General features: G+C 43.7%; 1 protein-coding gene across 1 annotated transcript in view; it reads left to right on the plus strand.

The window, feature by feature from the left end:
* TMEM241 (transmembrane protein 241) overlaps window positions 1–15915 on the plus strand; it is a 149414-nt gene that overhangs the window by 60481 nt on the left and 73018 nt on the right. Inside the window, exons 6-10 of the mRNA XM_008060775.2 lie at window positions 3357–3382; window positions 7480–7531; window positions 10073–10121; window positions 11228–11273; window positions 12531–12566. Coding sequence (XP_008058966.1) covers window positions 3357–3382; window positions 7480–7531; window positions 10073–10121; window positions 11228–11273; window positions 12531–12566 — 209 coding nt within the window. The remainder of the gene's footprint in view (window positions 1–3356; window positions 3383–7479; window positions 7532–10072; window positions 10122–11227; window positions 11274–12530; window positions 12567–15915) is intronic.

The raw sequence follows: 15915 nt of genomic DNA on the forward strand, positions 1-15915 counted from the left end.
TTCAGTGTCAAGGGCTATTTTGTTCTTTATGCATAGATTTTACTAGCATCAATTTTGGAGAGCAAAGTTGACCTCCTTGTGACTTTGTTTCCAGATTATAAAAATAAACCATCTGGAGCTTGTGGTTCATTTTCACCATCCACAACTAGGTCTTTGTGTATGCATGCATACACACACAAAGACACACGTGCACACATGTATACACACGCACAAACCCATGCACACATACAGTTTGACTATAAGGTAAAGTGTGGCTTCTGTAATTAATCTTATAACCTTGCAGACTTATTTATTACAATTTAATATTAGAATACTGCTATGTATTTATTCATTTGTTTGACCTTTATTTAAGTGTATACTAAATGTCAAAATTTTCAAGGCCTAAAGCTGCAGAGATGTAGAAAACACCTTTCTTTTCTCTCTCTCTTTCTTTCTTTCTTTTGAATCAGAATGTTACTCTGTCACCCAGACTGGAGTACAGTGGCATGATTACAACTCACTGCAGCCTTGACCTTGTGGGCTCAGATGATTCTCCCTCCTCAGCCTCCTGAGTAGCTGGGACTATAGGCACGCACCACCATACCTGGCTAACTTTGATTTTTTGTAGAGATGAGGTCTTGCTATTTTGCCCCATCTGGTCTCAAACTCTTGGACTCAAGCAGTCCTTCTGCCTTGGCCTCCCAGAGTGTTGAGATTACAGGTATGAGCCACCACGTCCAGCAGAAGACACATTTCTTACCTTTATAGAACTCAGAGTTGGATGGAGGGGCTGCCCTGTAAACACTGGCTATGATGCCCATAGAATGCCATATGGGCTAAAACAAGGTATGGATGGACCAGGGGTGACAGCTTGAAAGGGTCGGAGAAGACTTCCTCAGGGGCTAGATTTGAGCTGAGTCACATAGGACGAATAAGGATTTTCCAGCTGGACAATGAAAAAGGGTACTTTGAGTAGGCAGGGGAAGCAAGGAATGAAGGCTCGTGGCATAAGGGAACAGCGAGGATCACTGTGGGACTGGTGGCGGGCTATGCAGCTTCCCTCATTTCTCAGGGCCTCAATGCCCTCATCTGTAACATATAACCCGTGGCGTTAATTAACCCCACCCAAGGCTCATAGAGCCCTTAGAATTAAGTGTCAAGGGTCCTCAGAGTAAGTTAGTTTGCCCAGGGGAGTTTTCACTATTGTTGTTTATGGCAGTATGACTTTGAGAAATTATGCTGACTCATTCAGAACCCCGAGGTCTCATTAGGACTTCTTACTCGGTTATTTTTGGACTGAGGGTCCTAAAAGGTGAGTGCCTGACATCAACTCTGTTGTTTTCAGAGCCCCGGGGAAATGGAGCTAAGTCATGAGCTTGTTGCTTTGTTTTTAGGCTTCATCTCTCAAGTTCTGTGCCCTTTTAGCCAAGGAGTTTAAAAAAAAAAAAAAGTCTTTCAGCTGGTCACAATGGCTCACGCCTGTAATCCCAGTACTCTGGGAGGCCGAGGCAAGAGGATTGCCTGATCCCAGGAGTTTGAGGCCTGCCTGGGCAACATAGTGAGACCTCATGTCTACAAAAAAATGTTTTTAAAAAATTAGCCAGGTGTGGTGGGGTGTGGCTGTAGTCCTAGCTACTTGGGAGGCTGAAGTGGAAGGATCGCCTGAGCCTAGGAGATGGAGGCCGCAGTGAGCTGTGATCATGCCACTGCACTCCAGCCTGAGCAACAGAGCGAGACTCCGACTCAAAACTTAAAAAAATAAAATAAATAAAAAAGTCCAAACTCCCCTCCATGGATGGGGTAGATTGTTTCAGGCACTGGATTGCTTTGTTGTCCTATCATGGAAGCCCCAGGACAGCTACTTGGTAGACACAGAAGATGAACTCAGGGAATAGGTGGCATGTCCCTTTAGTCTCCATCCTTTCAATTCCTACTCCTCCACCAGGACTGTTGTGATATCAGTTATATTTAGCTCAGAATCTATTCGAACATGTGTAACACAATGGGGCAATTATCTGAGCCCTGATCACCTTGGCTTTCAACCCTTCTGTGCTTGCAGGCTCTCTTTCCACCAGGTGGCAGCACTATCATAGTTGGCCTTGCTTCTTACGCTCTGAGGGATGGGGTTGGACAAAGGTTCCAGGTTAAAGAATCGAAGGACGCAGCCACAGCTTTGCACACAAATAGAATCTGTGTATCCAAACAGCGAACACTTAGTTATGTAGCAACACATGAAAGCTTAAGATAAGCCTTCACCACAAGCCTTCTCTGTTTCTCATGTCAACTCTTCACTTCTAAACAATGTGTTCCTATGTCACACTTTATCTGAACGGGTGTCAAAAATTGTAGCATGTTCCCAGCAAACAAAATATTTCTTCCGAAATGTTCAGAATTAATCCAGCATCCTACCTGTCTGATTCTTCTATCAAATGTTTAAAAATCTGGTCTGGGCGTGGTGGCTCACACCTGTAATCCCAACACTTTGGCTGAGGCGGAGGTGAGAGGATTGACTGAGCCCAGGGGTTCCAGATTAGCCTGGGCAACTTTGTGAGACCTCGTCTCTACAATACATTTTTAAAAACTAGCCAGGCATGATGATGCATGCCTGTAGTTTCAGCTACTTGGAAGGCTGAGACAGAAGAATCGCATGAGCCCAGCAGCTCGAGGCTGTGGTAGCTGTGAGGGTGCCACTGCACTCTAGCCTGAGTGACAGAGCAAGACTCTGAATAAAAAAAAAAAAATGAAAAAGAAAAATCTGTGTTACTCCCTGTACTGATTAGTTCTCAGAATAATTAAAAAGATTTGATAAAGGGTAGAGTCCAATTTAGAATTTCTTCGTTTCAGGGAGCTTTAAATGCCAAGTCTATATCCCCTTCCCCCACCTGCCTCTTTTTTTTTTTTTTTTCTTCTTTCCAGGGGGAGTAAAATAACCCTTCTCTTTTTTCTGTTTCTTAATTTTCACATCATAGGATAATTTATAGGCCCGCTCAGAGTCAGAACTGTATTAATGAAAGGACTATTTAAAGAGACAGAGCTTGAACAGAAGTTGAATGGAGCTTAATTGCTTTTTAATACAGGTTGCATCAGTTTTTCTCTCCTTTTCTAGGTGTGTAAGATTGTTGAAGACATGTTTTTCATGGGTAAACATGGTTCAAATGGTGAAAGTGCTTTGCCAAAGTGACTCAATCTGGAACTCTGAGTCATCCTTCATTTGGTCCAAGCAGAAAAAGCCTCAATAAATACTTAAGTGCAGCAGCTGTTAAGCCCCTAGTAAACGTACTTATAATTTATTTGCCCCTTGATCTAAATGTTTTCTTTTAAGGGGAATAAAAAAGAGTTTTAAAAGTCTAATTATAAGTTTCTTTCCTTTCATACAGAAAACATCTCCTGCAAAGATCTGTAGGTAAGTTAAAAAAAAACCAAAAAACTCTAATATGGGCTGGGCACAGTGGGTGTCTCACGCCTGTCATCTCAGCACTTTGGGAGACTGAGGTAGGAGTATTGCTTAAGCCCAGGAGTTTGAGACCAGCCTGGGCAACATAATGAGACCTTGTCTCTACAAAAAATCATAACATTAGCTGAGCGTGGTGGTAAGCGCCTGTAGTCCCAGCTACTCTGGAGGCTGAGGTGGAAGGATCACCTGAGCCAATGAGTTTGAGGCTGTGGTGAGCCATGATCGTGCCGCTGCACTCTAGTCAAGGCAATAGAGTGAGACCCCAACTCAAAAAAAACAACAACAAACAAACCCCAAAAAACCCAACAAGCCTAATATAAGATTTAACCTCATCTTGTCTTGATGATAAGCCAAAGTTTGTTGAAGATTCGTACTCTGGGGGCTGACATATATATTCCTAATTTGTGCTTATCCTAAAATTTCCTATGTCTCTTTTTTTTTCAGAAATATTTTATTCTTTAGGGGAAAATAAACAAGAGCAACCCATGCTAGATTTCAGTCATTGATGCCCAAAACTTCACTAACAGTTGTGGAATGCTGATGGGGACCAAAAAGGAAAAACATGGCAACAACTTAAAATTTTAAAAATAATATTTGCTGTTTATTGGGCCTTTAGATTTTCCATGTTGGAAAAGTCACTTGCTTGTGAGTCCTGGGATCTGAATTATGGTCCTGGGACACAGCAAACTGAGTTTGGGCAACCTTCATCATCCTCTGTGCCTCAGTTTCCTTAGCCAGAGTGTGAACTGGGCCAGCTTTCATGTAAATCCCTCTCCCTCCAGCACTCTAATTCTTACCTGGGTGCTTTGTGCTCTGACTAATTCCTGCTTCCGCTGCAGTAGCTAGGAAGCTCAGTCCTGTAGCTAGAAAACCAACCGAGATGCTTAAATAAATAAATAAATTGAGGATTTTTGTTTCAGATATATCCAGGCTTTCATCCAATCCCCTTGCCCCTTTTTTGCCCTTATTATAAGCTGCAACTCGAAAGAGAAGACAAAACCTCAGGATTCCTCTTCTTGTTTAAAAGGAGATTGGCAGGTGTTAAGGAGAGGCATTATGAGAGCCTACTAACACCTGATGTCATCAAGGTCTTGTTCAAGGCCAAGTATGGTGGGAAACCAGGTAGCTGCCTCACCCGAGTGTCCTGTCTTCCCCAACCTCTGTCTGTTGGAGGGCATCGCTAATGTGTATCCCTGTGGATGGGGAAGTGTCTAGCATTCAGTGAAGCCTTTCACTACAGGTAGACGCCAAACCCATCAGGGTTCTCCGATTCCTGTGCAGTCCCAGGAGGACAGTCTCCCTTCCCCCACCCCACTGTGCTTTGGATTCTTCTCCAGGTCATTTGTGTGTGTGCCTTGTGTGTGTGCCTTGAAAGGTGGCAAGCCTAGAGGAGTAGGGTGGACTGGAGTAGAGAAGTGTCCCAAGCCTCAGGATGTCCTGATCTTCCCAAGGCTGCGGTCCCCAGCTCCAAGGGTTCCTCCATGTCAATCCTCCTGCCTTTGGCCCAGCCAGCTGTGCTAGTCCACCCAGAGCAGTAGACAACAACATGTGGTTATAGCAGTGAGAACTGTCAGAATCGACTAGCATCACCGTTTTAGTGTACTAAGATGTACTGAGATGATAAGTACCAGGTTGTTGTATGTTATGTATCTATGATATATGTGTGTATACGGTAAGTCCCATACATACAAACCTTCAAATTGTGAATTTTTTTTTAAATTTAGTGAACCTTCTTTTTTTAAAAAATTATTTTACTTTTAAAATGTGGGGTACAAATGAGCTCTAGGTACATACATGGTCATCATACAGGTAAAGTGTGGGTACCCTTATGCGAACTTTCAAAGATGCAAACATGTTCGTGTGTCCGATCACATAAGTTAGTTCACATATCTGGCATACATTGTCACATGCATGCATCCTCTACAAGTGGTTGTGCTTTTGTGTGCCTTAGAGTACAGTAGTCCAGTAGTATATCATAAACCTATTGCAGTACAATATTATATAGCTGATTGTGTTATTTGGGTACCTAGGTTAACTTTGTTGGACTTATGAACAAATTAGACTTATGAATGCACTCTCAGAACAGAATTTGTTTGTATGAAGGGGACTTACTGTATATATAAAACATATAGACTCTGTATAGAATTCTCTATGTATATAGAACACATATTAACATGTATATAGAGCATGTATATAATGATATATGACAAAGTCCCCTGAAAGTGAAAATGCTGTATTTGGCGTCTATACACTGAATTCAGTAACTGATTATCAGTAGAGCACATCACTGAAAATGACATAGGCGCCAGGCTCGGTGGCTCAGCCTGTAATCCCGTGCTTTTGGGAGGCTGAGGTGAGTGGATTGCCTGAGCCTGTGGGTTCGAGACCCACCTGGGCAGGCGAGACCTCATCGCTACAATAAAATCAAAAAATTAGCCGGGTGTGGTAGCGCGCGCCTGTAATTCCGGCTACTCAGAAGGCTGAGGCGGAAGGATCGCCGGAGCCCAGCAGGTCGAGGCTGCAGTGGCCGGGAGTGGCCACTGCACTTCAGTCTGGGTGACAGAGTGAGACTCCAACTCAAAAAAAAAAAAAAAGAAAATGATATAGGCAGTCAGATTCTCAGAGGATGAACAGGGGAATGGGGTTGACCCATGGAATCTTTGCCTCATCCAAACTCCAGTGGATACATGGTTGCATACAGTGGGTGCATATGCACACATAAACCCATGTGAATATCACACAAAATATATAGTAATGTAATATTATTCTTACTCTTCTTTTTTCTGAACCATTTGAGAATAAGTTGCAGAGATCATGACTCTCCTGCATACTTAAAAATGTATCTCCAAGAAACAACAATCCCTTATGTAATCAAACGGTAACTGTTAAATTTAGAAAATTAACATCTGATATGATACCATCTATCTGTGTTTCTTTTTCCCTTCTTTTTTTGAGTCGTGGTCTCATTCTGTCACTCAGGCTGGAGTACAGTGGCACATGATCACTGCTCACAGCAGCCTCGACCTCCTGGGCTCAGGTAATCCTTCCACCCCATCCTCCTGAGTAGCTGGGACTACAAGCGTGTGCCACCACACCCGACTAATTTTTTTTATTTTTTGTAGAGATGAGGTCTCACTATGTTGCCCAGACTGGTCTCAAACTCCTAGGCTCAAGTGATCCCCTAGCCCCAACCTCCCTAAGTGCTGAGATTACGGGTGTGAGACACTGCGCCTGGCCAGATATGATACTATTAGCTAATATTGAGTCCATGTTCAAATTTTGCCAGTTATCCCAGTATTGTCTTTTATAGCAATTTTTATCCCAGAGCTGTCATGTCTCTTTTATGTCCTTTAATCTGTAACAGTTCTTCAGCTTTTCACTGTCTTTCATTGCCTTCACATTTTGAAGAGGATAGGCCTGTTTTGTGGGCTGTCCCTAAATTTGGATTTGTCTCAGTGTGTCCTCATGATTCAATTTGGGTTCTGTAATTTTTGGCAGGAATCCTGCCTGGGTGAGGATGTGTCCCTTTGAGTATATTATATTGAGAGGTACATGATGTCGATCTGTCCCATTCTCAGAGATACTAAGCTTGATAATTTGCTTATGGTGGTGCACAAAGGATTTTAATGTGCTTTCCTTGGTGTTTTCATTTTTGTAACTGGTATATTTGTGATCTGATTGCCTAGCTCTCCACTGGTGTATTTTTGGGGATGTGTAGTTGAGAAAAATCTCCTTTTAGTAGATATTTCACAGGCATGCTATTTTTCTCGAGTGAGCCAGCTGTGGTTTTGCAGATGTCCTGCAAACGCCTGACTCTGGGAAATGGCTAGCTTAGGCCCTGAGAAGGAAATATCTGGCTATCAGTGGAGCACATCAGTGAAAATGACGTTGGGAGTCAGGCTCTCAAAGGATGTACAGGGGTACTGGTTGATCTCACAGGCTCTTTGCCTCATCCAAACTCCCATGGATGCGTTTCAACCTTCACACTCAGGAAACTCTTTGATGTTGAAAGGTGGAGCCTCAGTGTTTTATCTCCCTCTCCGCAGTGCCCTCTTCCTCCTGGCTGCAGCAGGATGCCTTCCCTTCAACGACTCCCAGGTAAGTCCAGGTGAACTCATTTTGCCTTCAAAGTATCTTTATTCTCTAAAGCCTGTGTGCATGACCAGAATTTCCTAGTCGTCCCTTTAGAATCAGGTTAACCTGTCCTATGCAAAAGCATTCCAAAGCTGTCAGCCTGGGTAGCTCTTAGCCCGGCCAACACCTCTTCCCAAGGCCTCTGCCTTCTCTCCGAGGCTACAGAGCTCTGGGTGCAGTCTGTCGTCTGTATGCACCTGCTGAACCTGCAGGCCAGTGTCCAAGGTGTCCCAGCTTCAGGCATTGAGGCTGACTTTTCCTCTCATCCCAAGTGATGTTCATTTTATTATTTTTTGCCAAAGTTGAGTTTTCTTTTCTTTCTCCTCCCCACTCTCCCACCGAAGTTGAGTTTTCTATATGAGACACTGAGGACCCACCCCGGCCCTCACCCCCAGTCATCATCTCATTTCTGGGTTTCCCTCTCTCCTTTACTCTCCTGGTGTCATTAGTCCCTACCAAGTGTCAGGCTCTGGGGACACAAAGAAGATTAGACTTTGCCCAGGTAGAAGTCAGAGTCTATTTGGATCAAAGGGGAGGGAAACAGATGAGTAATCAGGTCATTCTAAGACGGGGAGACCAGGGCTCTGTCCTGGAGGTCTGGGGTGCTCTGAAGTACCTAGGAAGGCTTGGAGACTCAGGAGGTAGGAAAAGCTAACAATGACAGGGCACCTGCTGTGTGCCAGGCTCAGTGCCAAGGCTGGAAGTGCTTTATTTAAAATCTCACATCACTGAAAGGGTAGGGACTATTATTATCTTCATTTCATCGCTACAGGGTAAAGAGGCCCGAAAGGTCACCAGCTAACAAATAAGTGGGGGGTTTAGCATTTAGTCCAGATCCCTTTGATGCTAGGACCAGGCTCTGCTTACTGGACTTTAATCTGGAAGGATGAGGAGGAGTTAGCTGGAGTAGAAAGCAGGCGAGGGCAGAGCCCTGGAGTGTCATGAGTATTTTGTGATATGACTTTATTGAGCAGCTGCTGTGTAGCTTTCCCTGTTCTAATTCCTGGCCTCCTGGAATTTATAGTCCAGAGAAGGGCAGGTGGAGACAGAGACAGATAAACAAAGAATAAAGAAGAAATTCTTCTGCGAAGCCAAAGAAACTATCAAGAGAGCAGGGAGATGCCCCACAGACTATATTTTTGCCAACTGTATGTCTGACAGAGGCCTAACATCTAAGATCTACAAGGAACTCAAATGTGCCAAATAGGAAAAAACAAACAGCCCCCCCTTACAAAGTGGGCAAAAGATATCAATAGACAGTTCTCAAGAGAAGATGTATGAGCAGCCAACAGATACATGAAAACATGCTCAGCCTCACTAGTCATCAAAGAAATGCAAATTAAAACCACACTGAGATACCACCTAGCTCCAGCGAGGATGGCCATCATCAATAACTCAAAAAACAGCAGATGCTGGAGAGGATGCGGCGAAAAGGGAACACTTCTACACTGCCGGTGGGAGTGTAAACTAGTACAGCCTCTGTGGAAAACAGCATGGCGATTCCTAAAAGATCTCAGAATCGACCTTCCATACTACCCTGCAATCCCCCTATTGGGAATATACCCAGCAGAACTCAAATCACTCTATAAAAAAGATACCTGCGCATGTATGCTTATTGCAGCATTGTTCACAGTAGCAAGAACATGGAACCAACCGTGTTGCCCATCAAAAGAGGACTGGATCAAAAAAATGTGGTACATATACACAGTGGAATATTACGCAGCCATAAAGAAGAACAGAATCAGGAACTTCACAGCGACCTGGATGGACTTAGAATCTATAATACTGAATGATCTTTTACAGAAACAAAGAAATGAGCATCACATATTCACTCATAAGCAGACCTTGAACAATTATCATAATACTTTAAGAAAAGGATTGGCAGTAATGAGAAACTGCTGGGAGGGGGATGGGGAAGCAGGATTGGCAGTAGTGGGAGTCTGCCTAGAGAGGGAGGGGCACCCCTCATCAACAAGGGTACCTGCGTAATGAGCATTTGTATCCCTAACCCTGAATTGTATCCCACATCTTTACAATTAAAAAAAAGATTAAAAATTGTGAAAAAAGAGAAGAAATTGAGTGTGTCGGATAATAGTCTGTGGAGAATAGTAAGGGAAGGAGCAGAGGGAGTCCCCTCGGCTGAGTTACAGGGGGACACGTTCGTGCTTGGGGGAGTGCCAGTCTTCTTTGATGGGCATGGGGAGGTCTGGAGATGCAGCTGAAGAGTTGACGGGCTTATCATGGAGGTCCTAGGTGGTGTGAGTTGGGATTTGAGCACGGCATGATGGCAGTGTGATGGCAAGGGACTGCTGGAGGCAGAGTTCTGCTAGGAAGAGGTTGTAGGTGATGGGATAAGGGGGCCTGAGGGACTGACTGAGGCCCCAAAGTCCTGTCTGGGAGCCCTTGCTTAGACACTCATTGGCGATGAGGGTTTCCAATTGCCACACTGGGTCCTGTTTGCCTGTACTTATTGCCATTTTTTTCTTTTTTGAATCCTGTTTCCAGTTTGATCCAGATGGATATTTTTGGGCTGTAATTCACTTATTCTGTGTAGGTAAGTTTTAAAAGAATGCTTCCTTAAATAATTGAGCTTGATTACTTAGACCTTATTGTGTATCCACTTTTAGTGGCCCCAGACAACAGGCAAATTAAATTCAAGGTGTCAAGGTTAAAATTAAATGGTCGTTCCTTCATTTTCTTTTTGGAGTTTTCCTCAAATGTTTCCATTTCCAATGTAGTTCCCTCTTTTTCATAACAAACATTAAGTCATCATGTCTCGGGGGTGCTCGAGTCAGCTTGTGGCATGTGGCTGGTCTCTGAAAATAGTGGGAGGATATTTAGAAGCTCATGTCAAAACATTTACTTTCAGTAGTAGACTAAAAAAAGTCAAGTTGGTGGAATGAAAGAACCATCTGATTTTATTTCAAATTGTGTGGTTAGTGCTGCTTATCTGTAGTCTTGGGGGGAAAATAGTGCCCTCAACTAAGCACGGTGGCTCACGGCTGTAATCCTAACACTTTGGGAGGCAGAGGTGAGAGGATTGCCTGAGTCCAGGGTTTCGAGACCAGCGTGGGCAACTTGGTGAGACCTTGTCTCTACAGCAAATCAAATAAATTAGCTGGGTGTGGTGTCATGTACCTGGAGCTCCAGCTACTTGGAAGGCTAAGGTGGAAGGATCGCCTGAGCCCAGGAAGTTGAGGCTGTGGTAGCCGTGATTGTGTCACTGCACTCCAGCCTGGGTGCAGAGTGAGACTTTGACTCAAAAAAAGAAAGAAAAAGAAATGCAGCCCTGACTTTGTTAACACAGTTCAGAAATGTTCAGAAATTCAGGGATGTTTCTCTTTCTCACATGCATCATGTAAAGGAAGTAAAGCCTTCCTGTCAATTGCTTCCTTCCTTGGCATGACGCTTTCCCTGCCCAGCACTCTCTGTGGGCCACTGGAAGGACTGACTGCATTGTCATGAAGGAGTATGGAACTCACACTCTTGAAACCATCCAAATATTGTTGGTTTCCTCCTGTCAGCTGTGTGACAGGGTAAAGGGACCAGCAGCCGCACCTTTGGGGCCCTTCTCCATGTGGATTTTGGGTTTTCCAGGAAATTCAGGGAGCTCTTTGAGCAGAATGCCATGATTCGTGACACATGTTCCTTCATTTTCAGGGACTTATAAAATTCTACAGAAGTCCCAGAAACCCAGCGCCTTAAGGTAAACTCTTAATGTTTGGTGAGCTGTTGTTTTGTTAAAGGTAAGGGATAAGACCCGTGATGACCCGTGATATCGTGAGATTTTATTTCAAGTTATATGGTTAGTGCTGCTTATCTGTAGTCTTAGGGAGGAAAATAGACTGCAGGTCTGGGTTGTGGTGAAGGCCGAGGACTTAATCTTCAAAGTCTCTCCTCTTGCTGCTTGGGCCACTCCGGACTGGGCCCATCAACACCTGTAACGTGTCAGCCTCAGAGATGTGTGAGGAGGCATGGAAGTCTCCTTCCTTCAGGGGCACCACTTAAATGACATTCTAATGAAATGTTTGTGATGACTGTCTTGGGCCCTAGCTGTTTACATCCCGCTCCAGGGAACAGTGCTTTATTCTTGTTTCCCGACTCCTTCCTGACTTGACTCAGTTTAGACTCAGAAGTCTCCCCAGTTCCTAGCCCTGTTCTTGGGTATAATGAAGCCTTTGTTGCTGGCAGTCAATGGAACAGCCTTGGTGAATGTAAATGAAAAAAGATGATAATTTAGGCCTGGAGCTGAGAGGTCAGAGTCCCTAGACTGGCCGGCTGGCCTCTGGGCTTGGGCGTGTGCTGAAGGCCTACAAAGGAAGGGTCTGAAGGGAAGAATCTTGAGAGAAGGTCACACCTCTGAGAACATGGGCTTTCACTCCCTACAGCACCTTTTGTTCTTTTGATAAAGTGTTTTTGCAGTGAGAAGCCAGTGGAGTTGCCAGATAAAATACAGGATGCCCAGTAACATTTGAATTTCAGATAAGCAGCGAATATTTTTGTTTGTTTGTTTAGGTATGTCCCATGCAATATTTGGAACATACAGTACTTACACGAAAGCGTTACGCTTTATCTGAAATTCAAATGGATTTGAGCTTTATCTGAAGTTCAAATGGATTTGAGCACCATGTATTTTTATTGGTTAAATATTGTAGCCCTGGAAGCCAGTACAGTGGTCTGAGGTAGTTGACCCTCCTTTGAAAGTGGCAAATGTACCCATGAAGACAGTGGACCACAGGTGAAAATGTATGATCGCCCTCAACTAGGACATGCTTCTAAAAAAAAGAACCAGGAACTGGTTTAGAATATAAAACACCCTTCTTCCACTTATTGACAGTTATAAAAGTAATAACTTAAGTAGAGAGATAGAATTGACTAATAGAAGATGATGACTATTTTATGTTATTTTAAACACTTTTATTATTTCACTTGTTTCATCTTTCTTTTCTCTCTCATTTCTTAGTGACATTGACCAGCAGTACTTAAACTATATCTTCAGGTAAAATATAATCTATATTTTAAAAATTTTTATTTTCCAATATTGTTTTGATTAAAGATTTCTGAGCCAGTGTGCATGCTAGGAAGGCAACTTGTGAGATGACCAGAGTTGAGGAAACCAAAGAGTAGTCCTTCCCTTAGCCTGAGCAAGAGGGACCTCTGATGGACCCTGAACTGGGAGGGCCACTCCCTTCCCTGAGTCTGTCTTTGCGGCTCATTCCCAACAAGGAGTGTCCAAAAAAGAATGTTAGTGGGAGAGGGCGTAGGTGGAGCCTAGCCTAGTGGGCTCAGGTGTCCCTTGAGTTGAAGGATGGGGTGGAGAGAGAAGGGTGTGCATTGGCAGCTGGGAGCCAGAGGCTGCCCTCTGTTGCCACATTCTGCAAGAAGCACCAGAAGTCCAAGAATTCTACATTTTATTTTTATTTGTTTTTCTTTCTTTTATTATAAAGATGTAGAGTATAAGTCAGAATTAGGTGCATAGGTAATCTGCATGCAGGTGAAGTTTGGGCCTCCCACTGTTCCTCACTTCCCTTGGTTTAGAATCAGGTATCTTTAGTGATGTTATGTGCCTGCCCCCCGCCTGCCAAACTCTAAATTTTAATCTAGATGGCAGAGTGTTTTGAATGTATACTCATATTTGTTAAGGTAGGATCAAGTTTGAAGCTTGATTTAGAATTTTTTTTGAGTCAGGGCCTCACTCTGTTGCCCAGGCTGAAGTGCAGTGGCATGATTATGGCTCTTTGCAGCCTCGACCTCCTGAGCTCATGTGATCCTTCTGCGTCAGCCTCCTGAGTAACTTGGACTATAGATGTGTGCCACCATGACTGGCTGATTTTTTGATTTTTTTTGTAGAGGTGAGATCTTGCTATGTTACCCAGGCTAGTCTTGAACTTCTGATCTCAAGTAATCCTCCCACCTTGGCCTCCCAAAATTCTGGGATTACAGGTGTGAGCCACCGTGTCTAGCCTGTAACTTTTAAATATGGTATATGGGCTTCTGTTTGTACCCTTGCAAATGATGAATGAACTTCTAAAAGCAAGCCAAGCAGAGATGGACCTGGTAAATAGAAGAGCTTGGGTGTGAGTCATCCCAGACCATGCTACAGGCACCTGATTGAGAAACAAAGTGAGATTTACTGCTGGGAACCAAAGTTGGCCTAATGCAGTGACGTTCAGTAAAGAGGACCAAGGTTCGAGATGTGCCTCAGGGTTTGGTCATGCTGGTTTCTGGAGGACATGACTCAGCTCAACGATGAGTTGTGCATTTGCAGATAGAGCTGTAGCTATCTTGGTATTTATTAAAATGCCTTTTTGAAAGCAAGATTCACCCCAAACATGGTTGTGGGCGTCTTTTATACCCAACAGAGGATGATCATTATTTCCACTCTGCTCTGACCCACCAGCTGGCTTTCAAGAGACTTTTCTGAAAATGCAAGAAGGCTGTTGGGTGTTTCAAGTGTTTCCATGACGCATCGGGCACTTGAGGCAGTTCTTTTTCTCCACAGAAAGTATAGTTACATCAAGTAGCAAAGGAATATGGGACATGGACAGTGAGCCTCTGTGACCCAAGCCAGTTGTGTCCTCTGCCTCTTGTCCCTGCTCCTTCACCGGGCATGAGGATATTTATATATAGGGCTGAAATTAAGTGGAACTTCTAAAAGCAAGTGTGGCTTTTATCTGCATTTTGAAAATTATTCAGTATATATTCACAGAGTGAATATTAGGGAATGTTCCAGGAGCATCATTTCTTTTTCATATAAGGCAGACTCTAGTCTCTCCCAGTCTATTAAGTAGAAAATTACCCTAGTGTTACCTGTTCACATGCCACTTCTTTATTTTGCAGATGTGTGTGTGTGTGTGTGTGTGTGTGTGTGTGTGTGTGCGCGTGCGTGTGTGTGTGTGTGTCTGTGTGTGTATCTATCTCCAAGGGGAATAGACAGGTATTCTTTTTAGGGTATGACTTAGTAAAACAAAAAAATGTATATTGGAGTTTAGTATGTAGAGATTATAGTTTCATCATATTTTCCCATTTTGTTTTCTGTGAACATAGGGATGTTTTCTATTTTGATAACTACTGTACTTCCAGGTACAAGAATAGTACCTGGCATATATTAAACACTCAATAAATATTTATTTATTTACTTATTTTTAAATCAGAGTCTCACTCTGTTGCCCAGGCTGGAGTGCAGTGGCACGCTTATAGCCACCGCAACCTCAACCTGCGGGGCTCAGGCGATCCTTCCACCTCAGCCTTCCAAGCAGCTGGAACTACAGACATGTACCACCACGCCTGACTAATTTTTTGATTTATTGTAGAGATGAGGTCTCGCTATGTTGCTCAGACTGGTCTCGAACCTCTGAGCTCAGGTGAGCCTCATGCCTCTGCTTCCCAAAGTGCTGGGATTACAGGTGTGATCCACTACACCCAGCCTCAATAAATATTTATTGAATGATTTGATTTTAAGAAATCTGTTGTTTATCTGGCATGATCTGCCTCTTATATTTGTATAATTTTCTCATTAGAGTATGCATGTAATTTATATAGGGACTTCCACTTTGGGAAGCCTAGGCAGGAGGATTGCTTGAGGCCAGGAGTTTGAGACCAGCCTGGGCAACATAGTGAAACCCCATCTCTACACAAAATTTAAAAAAATTAACCAGCATATGCACCTGTAGTCTCAGCTATTCGGGAGGTTGAGAACAGAGGCTTGTTTGAGCCCGGGAGTTCAAGGCTGTAGTGAGCCATGATTGTATCACTGCACTCCAACCTGGGTGTTAGAGTAGGACCCTGTCTCTTAAAAAAAAAAAAAGATAAAGAACTATAAGGAACTTCAAGCTACATTTTTCTTTTACTACAGGCATACACCATCATGCCTAGCTATTTTTTTTTTATGGGGGGGAGAGGTTAGAGACAAGGTCTGGCTATGTTGTCTATGCTCTCAAACTCCTGGGCTCCAGCAATCCTTCTACCTCAGCCTGGGCTGATGGGTGTGAGCCACCCTCGTGCCCAGGCAAGAGTGTACTTACTTTAAAAAAATCTATATTTCTCTTCAAACATATTCCCACCGACATACACCTAGAGGTGATTAATTGCAATTCAGAAAACCTTGAGCACCTGCTATACGTCTGTCAAAGTGGTTCTTGCCCCCCACGGAGCTCAAAGTACAGAGTACCACAGAAGGAGAAGGATGAAAAGAAGAACTGACAGGAACATTCTTTTGACGTGAGCCACACCATCCCTGACATCTTCCCATCATCCTTTCTGGAAACCTCTCTCATCCCCTTACACCCTGTGCAGTGTCTTCATGCCACCGAAACCCACTGCAGTAGACCCAGTCTCACTCTCGGCAC

Source organism: Carlito syrichta, unplaced genomic scaffold (genome assembly GCF_000164805.1).
Source record: "Carlito syrichta isolate Samal-C Ts95f unplaced genomic scaffold, Tarsius_syrichta-2.0.1 Scaffold304726, whole genome shotgun sequence".
In the NCBI taxonomy this organism is placed as follows: Eukaryota; Metazoa; Chordata; class Mammalia; order Primates; family Tarsiidae; genus Carlito; species Carlito syrichta.